A 17,781-nucleotide genomic window follows, 5' to 3' on the forward strand; every position below is an offset into this window, starting at 1 on the left:
TGAGCCACCTCGCCTGGCTGATGTTCAATTTCTGAGTAGACTGGAAGCTTTTTTTTTTTTTTTTGAAATGGAAGCTTTGTAGAAAGTTGGAATTTTTGAAAAATTTGAGTGACTAAGAAATGATCAAGCAGTATCACATAGAATTCCCCTCTGTCATGGTATTTTAAACTTCATTTCTTGCATGAAAATGAATCGATGACTCATTACCAGGAGTGGTGACTCCCTCCTGTAATCCCAGCACTTTGGGAGGCAGAGGTGGGGGAATCATTTGAGGTTAGGAGTTCGAGACCAGCCTGGCCAACATGTTGAAACCCCATCTCTACTAAAAATACAAAAAACATTTAGCCGGGCATGGCAGCGCATGCCTGTAGTCCCAGCTTACTTGGGAGGCTGAGGCAGGAGAATTGCTTTAACCTAGGAGGCAGAGGTTGCAAGGAGCTGAGATCACGCCACTGCACTCCAGTCTGGGTGACAGAGAGAGACTCCATCTCAACAACAACAAAGCAAGCAAGCAAACGATACCTTCATGTACAAGGCACTGAGCTGACAGACACAGTCACAGCCTTTGCTCAGAAAGGTGTAAGATAAATACCAGTTTAATTACATGACAATAATCATTTGCTCCCAAAATAAAAGGACTCTAGGAGTTCAGAGAATCCCAATGCATTTTGTATAAACAGAAAAGAATACAAGTTGGGAGGCTGGGTCCAGCACTTTGGGAGGCCGAGGCAAGAGGCCAGCCTGGGCAACAGAGCAAGACCTGATCTCAAAAAAAAAAAAAAAAAATTTTTTTTTAAATTAGCTGGGCATAGTGGTGGTGCACCTGTAGTCCTCAGCTACTTGGGAGGCTGAGGTGGGAGGACTGCTTGAATCCAGGAGTTCAAGGCTGCAGTAAGCTATGACTGTGCCACTGCACTCTTGCTTGGGAGACAAAGCTAGACGCTGCTTCAGAAAAACAGAAACAAAAACAAAAAAACACAGCAGTGAAATTATCCTCACTTTTACTTACTACTATTTTTCTGAGACAGAGTCTTACTCTGTCACCCAGACTGGAGTGCAGTGCTGCGATCTTGGCTCATTGCAGCCTCAGCCTCCTGGGTTCAAGCAATTCTCCTGCCTCAGCCTCCTGAGTAGCTGCAACTACAGGTGTGCACCACCACGCCTGGCTTATTCTTGTATTTTTAGTAGAGATAAGGTTTCACTATGTTGGCCAGGCTAGTCTCTAACTCCTGACCTCAGGTGATCTTCCCACCTCAGATGATCTTCCTGCCTCAGCTTCCCAAAGTGCTGGGATTATAGGTGTGGGCCACCATGCCCAGCCTATCCTCACTTTTAGAGTCCCATGATTCTGAAACTGCAATTTGACCTGTCCTTTTAATTTTTACCTTTAGCAGCAAGTGCAAGCAGGCGAGAGCCAATATAACACATTATCTTTGCATGTCTAGTCATAAGATACTCCATAGTTAAACAGTCGAAGAGTATCTCCCACTAGAGAAAACTTAAGGCTTGCCTTAACAGGTCACCTGTTGTGGGGCAAGTTTAAAAAGCTGTTTCTGGAGCAGGTAACCAGAATGGCCTTCAGGAGCATCTCAGTGTTTCTGACCTAACACCATTCCTCACAGCTTTGAATCCTTTTCAGCTTTCTCCACTTGAATGTGAACATCTACAGATCTACAACTCAGAAGCCAGGATGCTTAATGTGTACTTCCCTCATTTCTCTTGCTCTCAATTGGTGTCTATGGGGGAGTATCAACTACTTGCAAAGCCATTTCCCCATCAATTACTAGACAGTGGGGGAAAGTGAAATTTAAAAAGCATTAAGACATGTAAAAATCTCCCACAACTGGTTTTCATTTGTGAAATATTTAAGCAGTTTATAAGCTACAAAGCCAGAAACGACTTCATTCAACAGATTTGACTTTTCCAAACTGTGTGGGTGCAGCACTCCAAGGGGAATTATTCAGGTTTCAAAGCTCAAAGAGAAAACGATCTAATTTTTCACTCCTTACACTAATATTCTCAAAAATTAAGTCCAATGACATTTAGCAATGTAAGCAGGGAGTAGGATTTATAAAGTCGCCTTTTAATGAGAATGTATATACTGTTTCTTAGAGTGTTCCCAAACGTAAGAAGTCTGCTTGTTTTAACAAGATGAGTCTAAGATTAATGTATTGAGTACTGTTCAGAATAATCATGGGACTCAACTGCTTCAATACTATTAGAAAACAGTAAATGTTGAGAATATTCAAGTTGAACAAATTCACACAGGAGTTAAATTGGCCAAACGAGTACAACAAAGACACACCTTTCTCACTCTCCAATTTGTCATGGTTTCCTTAAAAATCACGAAATCTAGGCCGGGCGCAGTGGCTCTCGCCTGTAATCCCAGCACTTTGGGAGGCCGAGGCGGGTGGATCATGAGGTCAAGAGATCGAAACCATCCTGGTCAACATGGTGAAACCTTGTCTCTACTAAAAAATACAAAAATTAGCTGGGCATGGTGGCGCGTGCCTGTAGTCCCAGCTACTCAGGAGGCTGAGGCGGGAGAATTGCTTGAACCCAGGAAGCGGAGGTTGCGGTGAGCCGAGAGCGTGCCATTGCACTCCAGCCTGGGTAACAAGAGCGAAACTCCGTCTCAAAGAAAAAAAAAAAAAAAAAAAAATCACGAAATCTTTGTCTTGCTTTAAGGTAAACTGTCAGGTCAACCAAAAGGACAGATTAAGGGCAAAAACACTTCGATGCAATATACCTTATTCAGGAAGGTTTAACTTGCCGCTAATCCGTGCCACACACACACACAAAATCTAGGCTCTGTGGAAGGTATAATGGAGGACACGGCGGTAAAAATGTGGAATTTTCAACGATGAGACAAATGCAAAACCTGGTGGGTGTAAGAAGGAGCACCTATGAAAGTGACAAATAGGGGGAAATGGTGGGCAAGGGAAACAATGGTTGGCTGGAGAGCGAAAAAGGGAAAGCTCAGGAGGAAATTTTGGAAAGCTATAAATAGCCGAGCCACAGCAGAGCCGCCAGGACCTTGTAGTTCTAAGATCTACGGGGAAACAGGCACCCAACGGCTGCGTCTCAGGTTTCAGCGGGTCACAAAAGAATAACGGACATCCACCCAACGGTAGCCCGGGGGCTCCGCGGGCGCTTCCGTCAAGCCCGTGCCGCCCCACGCGCTCTGCATGGCACCCAGCCGGGCGCTCGCGGCAAGATGCGGGACACAGCCCGCGCTGCACGTCTTTGTCCGTTCCGCCCTCCACACTCACCCCGCGGCCAACGCTCGCCTGAAGCCAGGCGGCAAGAGCAAACGCCGCCCGACGCGAAAAAGGAAGCACAGGCGTTTCTCGTCAAAGCAGACTTTATTGGGGCGACGGGGCCGCCCCGCGCGCGCCAGCCGCTCCCCGCGCGGCCCCCGGGCCGCCCACCGGCCTCAACCCCGCGCCCGGCCGGCCCCTTCCTCCCTTCTCCTCAGGCTCCCGCCCCCGTGGTGCCCGGGGCCGCGCGGACCGCTCACCGGCTCCCGAGGCGGCGGCTGCAGCGGCGACACCCCGCTCCCGAGCGCGGCCCGGGCCCGAGGCAGCGCGTTTTGTGGCTGTTGCACCGGGGAGGGCGGGAGCCGCGCGACATCGAGCGGCGGGAGGCAGCGGCGGCGGCAGCGCGCTGACGTCACGCGCCGCAGGCCGACCAGCCAGCGCGCGTGCGGGCGGCCCCGCCCCCGGCCCCACCGTCCCCAATCCAGGAGGAGCCCGGCGAGTGGGCGGGGCCTCGGCGGCCAGCGGGCAGATCGATTGGCAGAGGAGGAGGAGCGAGAGGGCGAGCGGGCGAGTGGCAGCGAGGTGGGGCGGGCTGAGGCCAGCGCTGAAGTCTCGCGAGGCCGGGCCAGAGCAGAGTGTGGCGGCGGCGGCGGCGGCGAGATCTGGGCTCGGGCTGAGGAGTTGGTATTTGTGTGGCAGGAGGCGGAGGCGCAGGAGGAAGGGGGAAGCGGAGCGCCGGCCCGGAGGGCGGGAGGAGGCGCGGCCAGGGCGGGCGGTTGCGGCGAGGCGAGGCGGGGAGCCGGGACGAGCAGCGGCCGAGCGAACGCGGGGCGCAAGGCGAGGGAGGCGGGGAAGCCCCGCCGCCGCCGCGGCCGCCGCGCCCGCCCCTTCCCCCGCCGCCCGCCCCCTCTCCCCCCGCCCGCTCGCCGCCTTCCTCCCTCTGCCTTCCTTCCCCACGGCCGGCCGCCTCCTCGCCCGCCCGCCCGCAGCCGAGGAGCCGAGGCCGCCGCGGCCGTGGCGGCGGAGCCCTCAGCCATGGCCTCGGGCGACACCCTCTACATCGCCACGGACGGCTCGGAGATGCCGGCCGAGATCGTGGAGCTGCACGAGATCGAGGTGGAGACCATCCCGGTGGAGACCATCGAGACCACGGTGGTGGGCGAGGAGGAGGAGGACGACGACGACGACGAGGACGGTGGCGGCGGCGACCACGGCGGCGGGGGCGGCCACGGGCACGCCGTGCACCACCACCACCACCATCACCACCACCACCACCCGCCCATGATCGCGCTGCAGCCGCTGGTCACCGACGACCCGACCCAGGTGCACCACCACCAGGAGGTGATCCTGGTGCAGACGCGCGAGGAGGTGGTGGGCGGCGACGACTCGGACGGGCTGCGCGCCGAGGACGGCTTCGAGGACCAGATCCTCATCCCGGTGCCCGCGCCGGCCGGCGGCGACGACGACTACATCGAGCAGACGCTGGTCACCGTGGCGGCGGCCGGCAAGAGCGGCGGCGGCGGCTCGTCGTCGTCGGGCGGCGGCCGCGTCAAGAAGGGCGGCGGCAAGAAGAGCGGCAAGAAGAGTTACCTGAGCGGCGGGGCCGGCGCGGCGGGCGGCGGCGGCGCCGACCCGGGCAACAAGAAGTGGGAGCAGAAGCAGGTGCAGATCAAGACCCTGGAGGGCGAGTTCTCGGTCACCATGTGGTCCTCAGGTGAGCGCCGGCCGCGCGCCCCGGCCCCGGGATGTTTTTGTTTTGAAGGGAAGCCATGTTTTATGTGTGTGATGGGCGCCGCCATCTTCTTCGCCAGGGCAAGTATGGCGGCCCCAAAAGATGGCGGGCCGTGCGGCGGCGGGGGCGCGGCGGCGGCGGCGGCGGCGGGCGGCGGGCCGCGAAGATGGCGGCGGGCGGCGGGGGGAGGGGCCGGCGCCGCCCGGCTAGGCCGCAATGGCGTAGTTTCTCCTAGAGGGGGAAGCGTCGCGTGGGGCGGGGACGGCTGGGGGAGGGGCCGGCGCGCTCGCTCCCCCGCGCCCGCACCAACGGGCGCGCCCGCCAGACCGTTGTGGCGGCCGCCGCGCGCCCCCGGCCCGGGCGGGCGTTGGCGGGGCTGCGCCGCGGCCTCGCGGGCCAGGGAATGCTGTCTCCGGGACGCGCGCCCCCGCCCGGCGCTGCCGTTCCCCCGCCGGCCGCTGGGGGGCGCCGCGGGCGCTTGTCCCGCCCGCCCCCAACTTCTCGGGACTCCCAACTGCTCGCGGGAGGCACTTTCCAGAAGGGGCGATGCGGCGCGCGTGGGCGTCTCGGGCCTCCTTGCTCCCCGCCCACTCAGCGCCGGGCTGGACCCTGCCCCGGCGGTCACGCTCGCCTGAGGCGTCGTTTGCTGCGGGGCGGGACTTGGGTTGCACGTAGGGCCCGCGTGTGCGGGCTCCGAGCGTCAGTCTGAGCTTGTCACCGCCGTTGCCAGCGAATTCCTGGCCTTTTCGTCCTCCTGCAGTACCTAGTGGAAAGGGCCTGTGAATCTTAGTGGATAATTCTTAGTCACTTAGGTTTTGGGAAAGCTTTTTTTTTTCCTCAAGTATTTAGCTCTTTGTGAATAGGTTGGGTTAGTTTACTCGACGGTGGACATTTGCTAGTAAATAAAATCGGGTAGTTTAATTTTAGGCCTCTATGCCTTTACTTTGTATGTAGAAAGGTATCTGTTTTCCCCATGAAAAGAAAGATGCTAGAAAGCGAAGTTTTTTGGGGCGTTTTGTTTTACTGTTTTAATACTTTTAACGAAGGTCAGAAGAGCCATCTATAGCAAAAGGATCTTACCTGCATGTGTAAAATCTATCTTTACTTTACAAAGGCAATTATTAATTCAATTCTGATTTTAATGTCAGTATCGTATTAGTGTATTCATATGCTACCTAGCTAAATTGCTGAGATACTAAATAGACTGAGAATAATTCTGCCATAGTAGTTAATCTAATGCCTGTGATGCTTACGTTTAATACTCCATTTAAGTGGTGGAGCCCCTTCCCCTATAGTTACTTTAAAGCTACTTCATAGATTCTTAGAACTGGATGGAGACTCGAAATATGGTGAGTATTAAAAGATAGTTAGAATTCAGAGAAATGAATGAGATAGAAATGAAAAGGCTGGACTGCAAAAGCTAGTTTGCTTGTATATGCTGAAAGCCTCAAGGTGAGACAACTGTATTAAAAGATCATTAGAATTCAGAGAAATGAATGAGATAGAAATGAAGAGGCTGGAGAAAAAGCTAGTTTGCTTGTATATGGTGAAAGCCTCGAGGTGAGACAACTACAGCTGGATGGATCTGTGATTGAAAGAGGCCTGAGCAAAGTTGTCCAGGAGCTGTCAAAACCTAATAGGAAGTGCTAACAGGCGCTCTCCTACCTCCAAGGTGCCTTGTAGAATTCATAGTAGTTTGAGTTTAGCAGAAACCATGTTTAAATGAAACATGAATATTTTACTTAATGGCTGTCAGAAGATAACTTCCATGTATTTTGGTAACTCAGGAGATTACACACTGATCATATTGGAACTAAAAGTCATAGTTTTGGCCGGGTGCAGTGGCGCACACCTTTATTCCTAGCACTTTGGGAGGCAGAGGCCAGCGGATCACTTGAGGTCAGGAGTTTGAGACCAGCCTGGCCAGCATGGTGAAACCCTGTCTCTACTAAAAATACAAAAGTTAGCCAGGCGTGGTGGCAGGCGTCTGTAACCCTAGCTACTCGGGAGGCTGAGGCAGGAGAATCACTTGAACCCAGGAGGCAGAGGTTGCAGTAAGCCAAGATTGCACCACTACACTCCAGCCTGGGTGACAGAGTAACACTCTGTCTCCAAAAAAAAAAAGTCTTTTTTTTTTTGTTGTTAATGCTAATGAGTAAGGGATGGGGGTTTTAGTTATTGATGAATTTGCAGAATTCAGAATATCATTTGAAATTAGATATTGAGGTAAAGATACATTAACCACTAAAAAAGTGTATTTACTTTTTCTCGTAGTGTGTGGGATTAGAGTAATTGAGAAAACCAACATATTTTTACATGTTCTGCATTTGATCTTACCAAATTGCTGGCCCACTTTTTTACACCCAGAGAACTTGGTAGTGTGTGGCTTTGCTTGATGAAGTGGTAAGTATCAAGTCAGCCAGTTAGGGGAAAATGTCTGAGGGGCTTGACTGATGGAAGTTAATGTACAATTAAGAGAGCATTTAAAAGTCTTTACTTCCCCTGTGCAAGCGGCTGCTTTTAAGGTGGCGCAGTTTGAGGTTGTTTTCACGTCCATTTCTTTTTCTTTCTTTTTTTTTTTTTTTAATTTGAGACAGTCTTGCTCTGTCACCCAGGCTGGAGTGCAGTGTCACAATCTTGGCTCACTGCAACCTCCACCTCCTGGGTTCAAGCGATTCTCATGCCTCAGCCTTCCAAGTAGCTGGGATTACAGGCGTCCACCACCACCTCCGGCTATACTGTCCATTTCTTTAAAGTGTTGGTTGTCTAGTTAGTGTGGTAGAATACTCTCCTTAAAGGTGGGTATAAGTATTTGATGGCAGTAACACAGGATGGCCTGTTTTCCTCGGGCGTGGGTTTTGTGGTAGACTATCCCCCTTCCTTGTCCTCGTGGTTTGGAATGATTACTAAAGAGAAGCTAAAGAGTTTGTGGATAATAATGCATTTCCCAAGTTCAAATTCTGAAAATGATTTCATCTTCAGAACTGAAATGACGTGATACAGTCAGTATAATTCCATAACAAATGGAGGAATGAAAGCGGGTTGTTGGGCTAAATTTGTATGTATATGTACATATGGGTTGAGTATGGTAGGCAGCATGACTGCTTTTGTGTACTTGATCTCATTTGATCCTAGGCAGGAAGGTTTTAACTACACTGTATTTTCACTGAAATAGCCCCTTAGTTTGGAATGAACCGTGAAGTAACCGTTTTCCTAAGTCCCAAGCTGAGTTACTTGAAGTCGTTGTAAAAATAGCTGTAATAGTTTAGGTACTTCTTAGCTAGTTTAAAAAACAAAAAATTAGGTCGGGTGCAGTGGCTCACATCTGTAGTCCCAGAACTTTGGGAGGCCAAGGCAGGAGGATCGCTTGAGCCCAGGAGTTCGAGACCAACCTTGGCAACATAGTGAGACCCCCGTCTTTGCAAAATAAAAATAAAAATTAGCCAGTTGTGGTGGCACATGCCTGTAGTCAGTCCCAGCTACTTCGTAGGCTGAGGTGGGAGGATTACCTGAGCCTGGGAGATCGAGGCTGCAAGTGAGCTGTGATTACACCACTGTATTCAATCCAACCTGGGCGACAGAGTGAGACGCTATTAAAAAAAAACTAGTGGGAGTCACCATATTTCTGGAAACCAAATATTTGGATTTTTATGGGTTTCTTTTGCTTGCATGTCATCTTCCTTTAATTTCCCACAGTAACAGCACTCTGGTAGGCATCTTTTGAATGTAACATCAGCATAGAAATCTAATAGTTTTTTTTAGTAGTTTTAAGCCTTAAAGGGTCCCTAGATATCTGCTTTTTTCTCTCTCTTTTTACTGTTAGTTTTTTGAGATGGGGGTCTCACTCTGTCACCCAGGTTGGAGTGCAGTGGTGAGATCTCCGCTCACTGCAGCCTCCACCTCCTGAGTACCTAGGACCACAGGGGCGGGCCACCATGCCCCACTAATTTTTTTTTTTTTTTTTTTTTTTTTTTTTTTTTTTGAGACAGTCTCATTCTGTTGCAAGGCTGGAGTGCGGTGGCATAATCTCGGCTCACTGCAACCTCTGCCTCCTGGGTTTAAGTGATTCTTTTGCCTCAGCCTCCTGACTAGCTGGGACTACAGTTGTGCGGCACCATGCCCAGCTTTTAGTACAGACGGGGTTTCATCATGTTGGCCAGGATGGTCTGTCTCTTGACCTTGTGGTCCGAGCCCGCATCGACCTCCTAAAGTGCTGAATTACAGGTGTGAGCCACTGCGCCTGGCCTCGGCTAATTTTTTGTTTTTAGTAGAGATGAATTTTCACCATGTTGCCCAGGCTGGTCTTGAATGCCTGAACTCAAGAGATTCACCCCCCCTCAGCCTCCCAAATTGTTGGGATTACCGGCCTGCCTCCCCCAACACACACACACTATTTTTTTTTTTTTTGAAACAGAGTCTCATTCTGTTGCACAGGCTAGGTGCAGTGGCACAATTACAGCTTGCGGCAGCCTCGGTCTCCTGGGCTGAAGCAATCCTCCCACCTCAGCCTTCCAAGTAGCTGGGACCTCTGTGCATCTGGGAGTTTTTTAGTTGTTGCTTTTTAAATTAGAGATGGGGTCTTGCCTTGTTGCCTAGGCTGGCCTTGAATTCCTAGGCTCAGACTATCCCCTGCCTCAAATTCCTGAGTAGCTGGGACTACAGACACCCAGCTTCAACTGTGTTTTGAATAATCTTAATCAGTTGCTTTAATGCCAGTGTTTACTTTGGGCTTTTTCACTATATATAATTAATAAACATTTCAGTGTTGACAGATTTTGGGTACAGTACTATGTATTTTTTTCCCTAGATAGTCATGCTATTATAGAGGAATAAATTTCATAACTTAGTTAATTATAAACTAAACCACTTAAACATTGCATTGAATAGGGAAGAAAATGATTAAAAACTCAGAATTTAAAACATTTAGAGAGAAATCTAGGTGGTTTTAAAATCTTGAGATTTCAGGTGGTGAGAAACTGTGCACCTCTCTAAGGCTGTTGATCTTTTAATTCAGAGTGGTTAACTAATTCGGAGCAGACGTTGAATTGCCACGTGCATGAACTGCTACATAGATGCCTGGAACTGTGGAAAGGAGCCAACACGTCCATGGCCACCCTGTCCTGTTTCCATTTGCATACATGTGATTTGTGAGGCGAGGCCAGCATGTGCATACTGCCTGTCCATGGCTAATGAGGATGGCACAGGTGCAGGGACGGTTGGGACTGTGTCCCTGCCCCGCGCAGTCCTGTGCCCTGCCAGCCAGTACAGCTTAGGTTGGGTGGGGGCTGTGCCTTCTCAAAGTGCTGGCAGCTGAGTGGCACCTCCTTCACGGCTGGGAATCGGTGGTCCCTCCCGTGGTGTGCCCAGGGTGGCCTCATGCCCCAGGTAGAGAACCTTCGCTTGGACCTTGTTGGTATGTGGGGTGGTCAGACCCTACCTGAGCTGTGACCTTCTGAGAGCAGACAAAATTGCTGAAGAAGAGTCAAAAAGAATAATTACTATTCTGTTACACTGAATAGAGAAGTGGCTTGTTCTGGATTAAGCAAAACATATATGACCAGAAAACCATTGATATTAAAATCAATAAATGCAAGTAAGTTGAAATGCATTGAATTTTTCTCAATTTTATACGTTTGGAAGATGCAAGTTTGGAAGATGCCAAAAATCACTAGTCATGATCGTTTGCCATTCAGTCTCTGGGTTTTTCATCCCCCCAGTAAAACTGTGCTATTTATCACTAAGTAGAGATGCTATAAACATGAATTTCCATGGAGCCAAGCTCAAAAAGCCGTCCAAAGTAATCACTTCAACCTCATGACCTACATAGGGCAGCCTAAGTCATTGATCTGGATTCCTGATCTGGTGGCTCTGAAGCTTTAGCTTCGGGATAAAGCCCCTTGTGCTGTCGGACTCTTCACTCCAGGTTATTAACCTTTCCTTTTCCCTCCTACTATCAACAACTCACTCCCCCTAGTGGGGAAAAAAAAATCCGTATCAGGAAAAGGTCATCCACAGTTAGCATTTTAGGCTTTTGGAAGAGGGTAAAGTTTTTAAAACATCCATGTCTGTCTCCTAGGTGGATATTTACAAAAGGCATTTCTAGTTTGTTTTTGAAACCTGCTTAACAAGGTCAGTCTGTTTTAAGGCTGAGAAACTTAGATTATATTAGTAAAACAATTATTGCAACGAACATTACTTAAGAAAGAGTATTTACTAATTTATTCTCTCTGTGCTCTTACTACTTCCAGTAGGAAGAGTAAGTAAGCAAAAGTGAATTTTCTTTTTTTTTTTTTTTTTTGAGACAGGGTCTCACTTTGTCACCCAGCCTGGAGTGCAGTGGCCCAATCTCAGCTCGTTGTAGCCTCCACCTCCTGCGCTCAAGGAGTCCTCCTGCCTCAGGTTCCCCGAGAGCTGGGACTACAGGCGCGCACCACCTGGCACGGCTAATTTTTTGTAGAGACAGGGTTATCAGAATCATGACTTGGATTTAGAAGATAACACTAATGTAATTACTGTTGTAGCAGATTGTTAGGAAGAGCCAAGGGAAATTTTAGAAGTTAGCTGACTGCTGGATAGGTTTGCACCGTTTCATGTATGATGAACTTTAATAACACACACGGGGAGCCAAGCCATTTCCTAGTTCTAAGTATCTTCTCAGTAGGTTCCATTGTGTTTAACTTCATGAATAATTATCAATAACAGAAAGCCAGCAGCATCTTATTTCCTCTCTATAGAGGGCACTGACCTTGGGATCTTTGTAAAATGGGTTGGGATAGCAGTATCCTTAAAGTCACTTTCAGTCTTTATAACAAGGAAATTCTATTCCTTTACAAATATAACAACATACTCAATTTTTCTTCTTCTTCTTCTTCTTTTTTTTTTTTGAGAAAGAGTCTTGCTCTGTCACCCAGGCTGGATTGCAGTGGTTTGATCTGGCTCACTACACCCTCTGCCTCCCAGATTCAAACAATTCTTCTCCCTCAACCTCCTGAGTAGCTGGGATTACAAGTGTGTGCCACCATGCCTGGCTAACTTTTTGTATTAGTAGAGACGGGTTTTACCTTGTTTGCCAGGGCTGGTCTCAAACTCCTGATCTCAAGTCATCTGCCTGCCTTGGCCTCCCAAAAGTGTGGACATAATAGGTGTGAGCCCTACTCAATTTCTTAAAGCAAAACTCTTCCATTTAAACATGACCTAGCAAATGGGATATTAGGAACTCTTGAGCAAAATTTTTTTTTTGGAGACAGGTTCTTGCTATGTTGCTCAGACTGCAGTGTGCTAGCTATTCACAGGTGTGATCATTGTGCACTGTAGCCTTGAACTCCTGGGCTCAGGCGGTTCTCTGGCCTCAGCCTCCCTAGTAAGTGGGACTAGAGGTGTGTGCCACTCCACCCAGCTTGAGTAAAATTCTTCGTAGCCATTCAGTTACTTTAGTTTTACACAGTGGTTTCAGATGTGATTAAACATTAAAACAATATAAATTACAATTTAAAAAATATAAATGGTTATTTGTGATGGACTGTTTCTTGTGTAATTTTTTTTTTCTCTGAGATAGTCTTGCTCTGTTGCCCAGGCTGGAGTGCAGTTGCCCAGTCTCAGCTCACTGCAACCTTTACCTTCTGGGTTCAAGTGATTCTCCTGCCCCAGCCTCCTGAGTAGCTGGGATTACAAGCGTGTACCACCACACCTGTCTGATTTTTGTATTTTTAGTAGAGATGGGTTTCACCATGTTGGCCAGGCTGGTCTCAGACTCCTGACCTCAAGTAATCTGCCTGCCTCAGCCTCCCAAAGTGCTGGGATGACAGGCGTGAGCCACTGCACCTAGCTTTATTGTGTAAATTAATTCCCCTCCTCAAATAGAAGATCTGTGAAGCAGGGAAAGGGTCTGCCATTGCTGTGCAAGAAGCTGTTCTGTTGGTGCCAGGACCTGTCTTTTCAGGAGAGTGTTGGACTTTGAATATTGAGTGAATGAATGGATGGAATTGTGCTGTAAGGCAGAATCCAGTGCTTATACCAAAATACTTATTTTGGTCTATTCCTGTATAGGTGGAAAACAAGTTTAGCAATAGAGAGAAGGTGGAGAAGTGTTCCGTTTTAGAGGCATCATGGGCTTTAGAGTCAATCTTTGATTCAAATATCAGATCTGCTACTTACTGCTCTTTAGATACATTGCTTGTTATTTCTGAGGTCAGTTTCTTCAGCCAAAAACAGAGGGTTTAGTACCTTAAAGATTTCGTTTGGATTGAGAAACATGGCAGTTGCCAGAATGAAACGGTTACTTAATAATGATAGTATCCTTTCTTAAGGTTTTATTAGTAGGAAAAACTGGGAAACAGCCTATGTCATGATTTTTGCCTGTTGCTTAGCAGTGAATCCCAAATGTTTAGCTCTCCCCATTTCGGTGAAAGTTTGGGTGATGGCAGTGGTGAGTCTTTTTTGTCTTTTTGCCAGGAGTAACATAGAGTGGCCTAAAATACAAGGTGTGGAGAAACAAAATCTAGCTAAACATGTACATGCATACATACATAGGTAAATATGTCAGTTGGTGAAGGTGAAAATAGAAAATCAGGATCACAGGAAACATTGAGGTCAACCCTAATGAGCTTCCCGACAGTCAAGATAAAAAAGGAACTTATATTACCTTTATCTGATACTTATTCTAAGGAAATAAAGCTTTTTTTAGGGCTGAATTCAAAAATCAATTCCTTTGTGTATGAAGGGACCACTGAGTGGTAGTACTGGCATTTTTCAGCCAATGTAGTGACAAATTTCACAGTGCTCTCTTAGAGCTGCCTAAAAAATGTACTATAGAATGTGGCTGGACATGGTGGTTCACACCTGTAATCCCAGCACTTTGAGAGACTGAGGTGGAAGGATCTGAGGCCAGGAGTTTGAGACCAACCTGGGCAACATAGTGAGACCTTGTCTTTACAGAAAAAAAAAAAAAAAAAAAAAAAGCCAGGGATAGGAGCATGTGCTTGTAGCCCCAGCTACTCAGGACGCTGATGCAGAAGAACCACCTGAGCCCAGGAGGTCAAGGCTGCAGTAAGCTCCACTCCAGCCTGGGTGATGGTAAGATTCTGTCTGAAAAAGAGAGATTTTTATGATTAACATACTGTGGTTGACTGAATAATGACTTCCAGGATAGCCAGATCCTAATTCTTGGAACCTGTGGGTGTTAACCTTATTTGCAAGTGTGGTTAAACCAAGGTTCTCAAAATGGGGAGAGTAGCCTGGACTATCCAGATGGATACCAAATGTAATCACACAAGTGTCCTTGTGTTCACAGGAAGGTAGTGGGAGATTGACTGCCAAAGAGGATCTAGGAGAGGTGCAAGAGGTTGGAGTGAGGTGAAGAGAAGAGGTCAAGGAATATAGGCAGCCTTCAGAAGCTAGAAGAAGTTAAGTACCAGGTTCTCCACTAAAGCCTCCAGAAGGAACCCACACAATGGCTTTATAGCTCTGAAACTGATTCTCACTGCTGGCCTCTAGAACTGTAAGAGAATAAATTCTTGTTGTTCCAAACCACCAAGTTGGTGGTAGTTTTGTTACAGTGGTAATAGCAAGCTAATACATGTGCTAGCACCGCCTGTGTACTTCAGTCAACAGGAACTTGGCAAGTCCCTATTACATGCAAGGCACAAGACCTGCTGTTCCCCCTTAAACCTAGGAGAGGGGGAAAGTGGAATACAGGGGCCTTTTTTGCACACTACTCAATTTCCCAGACATGATGGTTGGCGTTTAACACATTACCTTGTTTTAGCCTTTTAGGATTGGTGTATCCTTTTTCCCTCCCTTCCTCCCCTCCCCTCCACCATTCTTTGTAGAGGCAGGGTTTCTCTTTGTTCTCAGGCTGGTCTCTAATTCCTGGCCTCAAGAGATCCTCCTGCCTTGGCTTCCCAAAGTGCTGGGATTACAAGTGTGAGTTCCCATGCCTGGCCTCGTTATTTAATAAATGAGGAAAACAGGCAAGGTTAAGAGTGAAGGCTGGAGTGACAGGAATGAACGGCCTCTTGAAGGGACAAGATCTTGACTTGGGTTTTAGAGAGTGGACTGGGCTTAGGTCATGAGAGGAAGGCAAGAGGGTAAATTGCATTGACTACCTTTTACTAGACACTGAGAAAACCACTTTGCTTGGAGCGTGGAAGGGAGATAAGACTCCATCTTTTTACTTCTGTGAACTTATAGAGTGCTTTCTAGCCTTTCCATTTAGTTCCTTAATTATATCTTTTTGACTGGAGACTGGAATCTGCAAACTCAGTTTATTGCTTTGCTTCTCAAACTAGACTGTGAGTGGTTATTGTTTTGATAACGTAGAAGGAAATTGAGCAGCTGAGGGATTGGGATAGGCCAGGACCTTATTTATTAATATAATACCTTTAACCTTTTGAATAGTACCATATGCAAAAATAGAAACTTTTAAATGTGAAACCAGGCAAGGTTAAGAGTAGAGGCTGGGGCCGGGCACGGTGGCTCACGCCTGTAATCCCAGCACTTTGGGAGGCTGAGGCGGGTGGATCACGAGGTCAAGAGATGGAGACCATCCTGGTCAACATGGTGAAACCCTGTCTTTACTAAAAATACAAAAAATCAGCTGGGCATGGTGGCGCGTGCCTGTAATCCCAGCTACTCAGGAGGCTGAGGCAGGAGAATTGCCTGAACCCAGAAGGCGGAGGTTGCGGTGAGCCGAGATCGCGCCATTGCACTCCAGCCTGGGTAACAAGAGCGAAACTCTGTCTCAAAAAAAAAAAAAAAAAAAAGAGTAGAGGCTGGAGTGACAGGTGCACGCTACCATGCCTGGCTAATTTTTGTATTTTCGTTATTGATGGGGTTTCACCATGTTGGCCAGGCTGATCTTGAACTCCTGACCTCAGGTGAGTTAATTGTCCTTCCCCATTTATTACATGAGCGACTGCACCTGGCCAAGATATTTTTTTGAACAAAGAAAGAAACTTACAGGCTGAGGGCAGTGTCTCACACCTATAATGCCAGCACTTTGGGAGGCGGAGGCGGATCACCTGAGGTCGGGAGTTTGAGACCAGTCTGACCAACATGGAGAAACCCCCATTTCTACTAAAAATACAAAAATTAACCAGGCGTGGTGGCGCATGCCTGTAATCCCAGCTACTCAGGAGGCTGAGGCAGGAGACTCGCTTGAACCCAGGAGGTGGAGGTTGTGGGGAGCCAAAATCGCGCCATTGCACTCAAACCTGGGCAATGGGTGAAACTCCGTCTCAGAGAAAAAAAAAAGAAACTTGTATGTACATATGGCCTGTAATGTAATAAATAAAAATTACTATTTTATTTTACAGCATAATAAATTTTTATTGTATTTAGTAAAAACTTCTGATTTTCTTTTTGCAAAAATTAGTCAAATGGTAGCAGATATCGACATTTGTTTGATGTATTGCTTTACTATGTATCTAGCTCATGGTGAAAATGAGGCAGTCAAATGTTATTCTTTTGATTACTTCTGGCAACAAAAGCTAGTATCTTTTGTCATTTCTCTAGAAGTTTACTTTGCAACTTGATTTTTTCTGTTTCTTTTTTTTTTTTTGAGACTGAGTTTCTCTCTTGCCCAGGCTAGAGTGCAATAGTTGTGATCTTAGCTCGCTGCACCCTGTCTCCCAGGTTCAAGCAATTCTCCTGCCTCAGCCTCCTGAGTAGCTGGGATTACAGGCATGTGCCACCAGGCCTGGCTAATTTTTGTATTTTTAGTAGAGATGGCGTTTTGCTGTGTTGGCCAGGCTGGTCTTGAACTCCTGACCTCAGATGACCAGCCTGCCTCGACCTCCCAGAGTGCTAGAATTACAGGTGCAAGTGTGGGAGTGCTGGGCACGGTGGCTCATGCCTGTAATCCTAGCACTATGGGAGGCTGAGGTGGGCAGATCACCTGAGGTGATCTTCACCCTTGAAGAGGAATGGAATATTGTTATGTGTTACAACAGGTGGGTCTTAAAAACATTATGTTTAGTGAAGTAAACTAGGCATGGATGGCAAATACTGATTCAACTGGTATGAGGTACCTGAAATAGGCAAATTCTTAGAGACAGAAAGTAAGTAGAATTGAGGTTATAGCAGGTGCCGAGTGGAAGGGAAAGTTCTTATGTAATGGGTATGGAGTTTTTTTGTGGTAATGAAGAAAACATTTTGGTTATAGATAGTGGTGATGGTTACACATTGTGAATGTATTTAATGGCACTGAATCGTACACTTACATATGGTTAAAATGATAAATATTATGGTAATGTATATTTTATCACAGTTTTTCATTTTTGTTTTTTAAAAGAAAACTGTGGAAAACATAAGGTAAAAAAGAGGTTGGATTTGGCCAACTGGCTGTACTTGCAGATTCCTGATACAGGTTATAAAATCTTGTCAGCCTCTACTTTCGTCTTCTTTCATATATTTTTTTGGTTTCTAATTCTGAGTTATTTTAGGGACCATCCTCTGGGTTCTCACTGTTCTTCAGTGTTGGTACTGTGCGCCACTTGTACTTGTTATGTCGCTGAGTTAAATTCTGTTCAGACAGAGCTAGCTGTCTTCCTACCTATGGATACCTCTTCAGTCTCTTTCGCAAAGTCTTCCCCAGTCTCTAAATATTGGAATTGCTCAGATTTGGGTTCTGAGCCCTACTCAAGAAGTATTTCCTCATTTGACTTACCTAGAGTATAAGTTCCATGAGAGCAGGCACTTTGTTTCTAGCTTTTATTCCCAGTGCCGAGAACAATGCCAGGCACATAGGAGGCCCTCAGTATGTGTGGAACTAATGAAAAGAATCATCTAGCC

At 47.5% G+C, this 17,781-nt stretch overlaps 1 protein-coding gene across 1 annotated transcript in view; it reads left to right on the forward strand.

Moving 5' to 3' along the window:
• The first annotated feature begins 4,268 nt into the window (after positions 1-4,268).
• Positions 4,269-17,781, forward strand: part of YY1 (YY1 transcription factor) — a 32,014-nt gene continuing 18,501 nt past the window's right edge. Inside the window, exon 1 of the mRNA XM_064375213.1 lies at positions 4,269-4,974. Within this exon, the coding sequence (XP_064231283.1) occupies positions 4,296-4,974 (679 nt within the window). The 5' untranslated portion in view covers positions 4,269-4,295. The remainder of the gene's footprint in view (positions 4,975-17,781) is intronic.

This window comes from Aotus nancymaae, unplaced genomic scaffold (genome assembly GCF_030222135.1).
Source record: "Aotus nancymaae isolate 86718 unplaced genomic scaffold, 86718_ANA_hifiasm-v0.15.2.pri h1tg000011l, whole genome shotgun sequence".
Taxonomy (NCBI): domain Eukaryota; kingdom Metazoa; phylum Chordata; class Mammalia; order Primates; family Aotidae; genus Aotus; species Aotus nancymaae.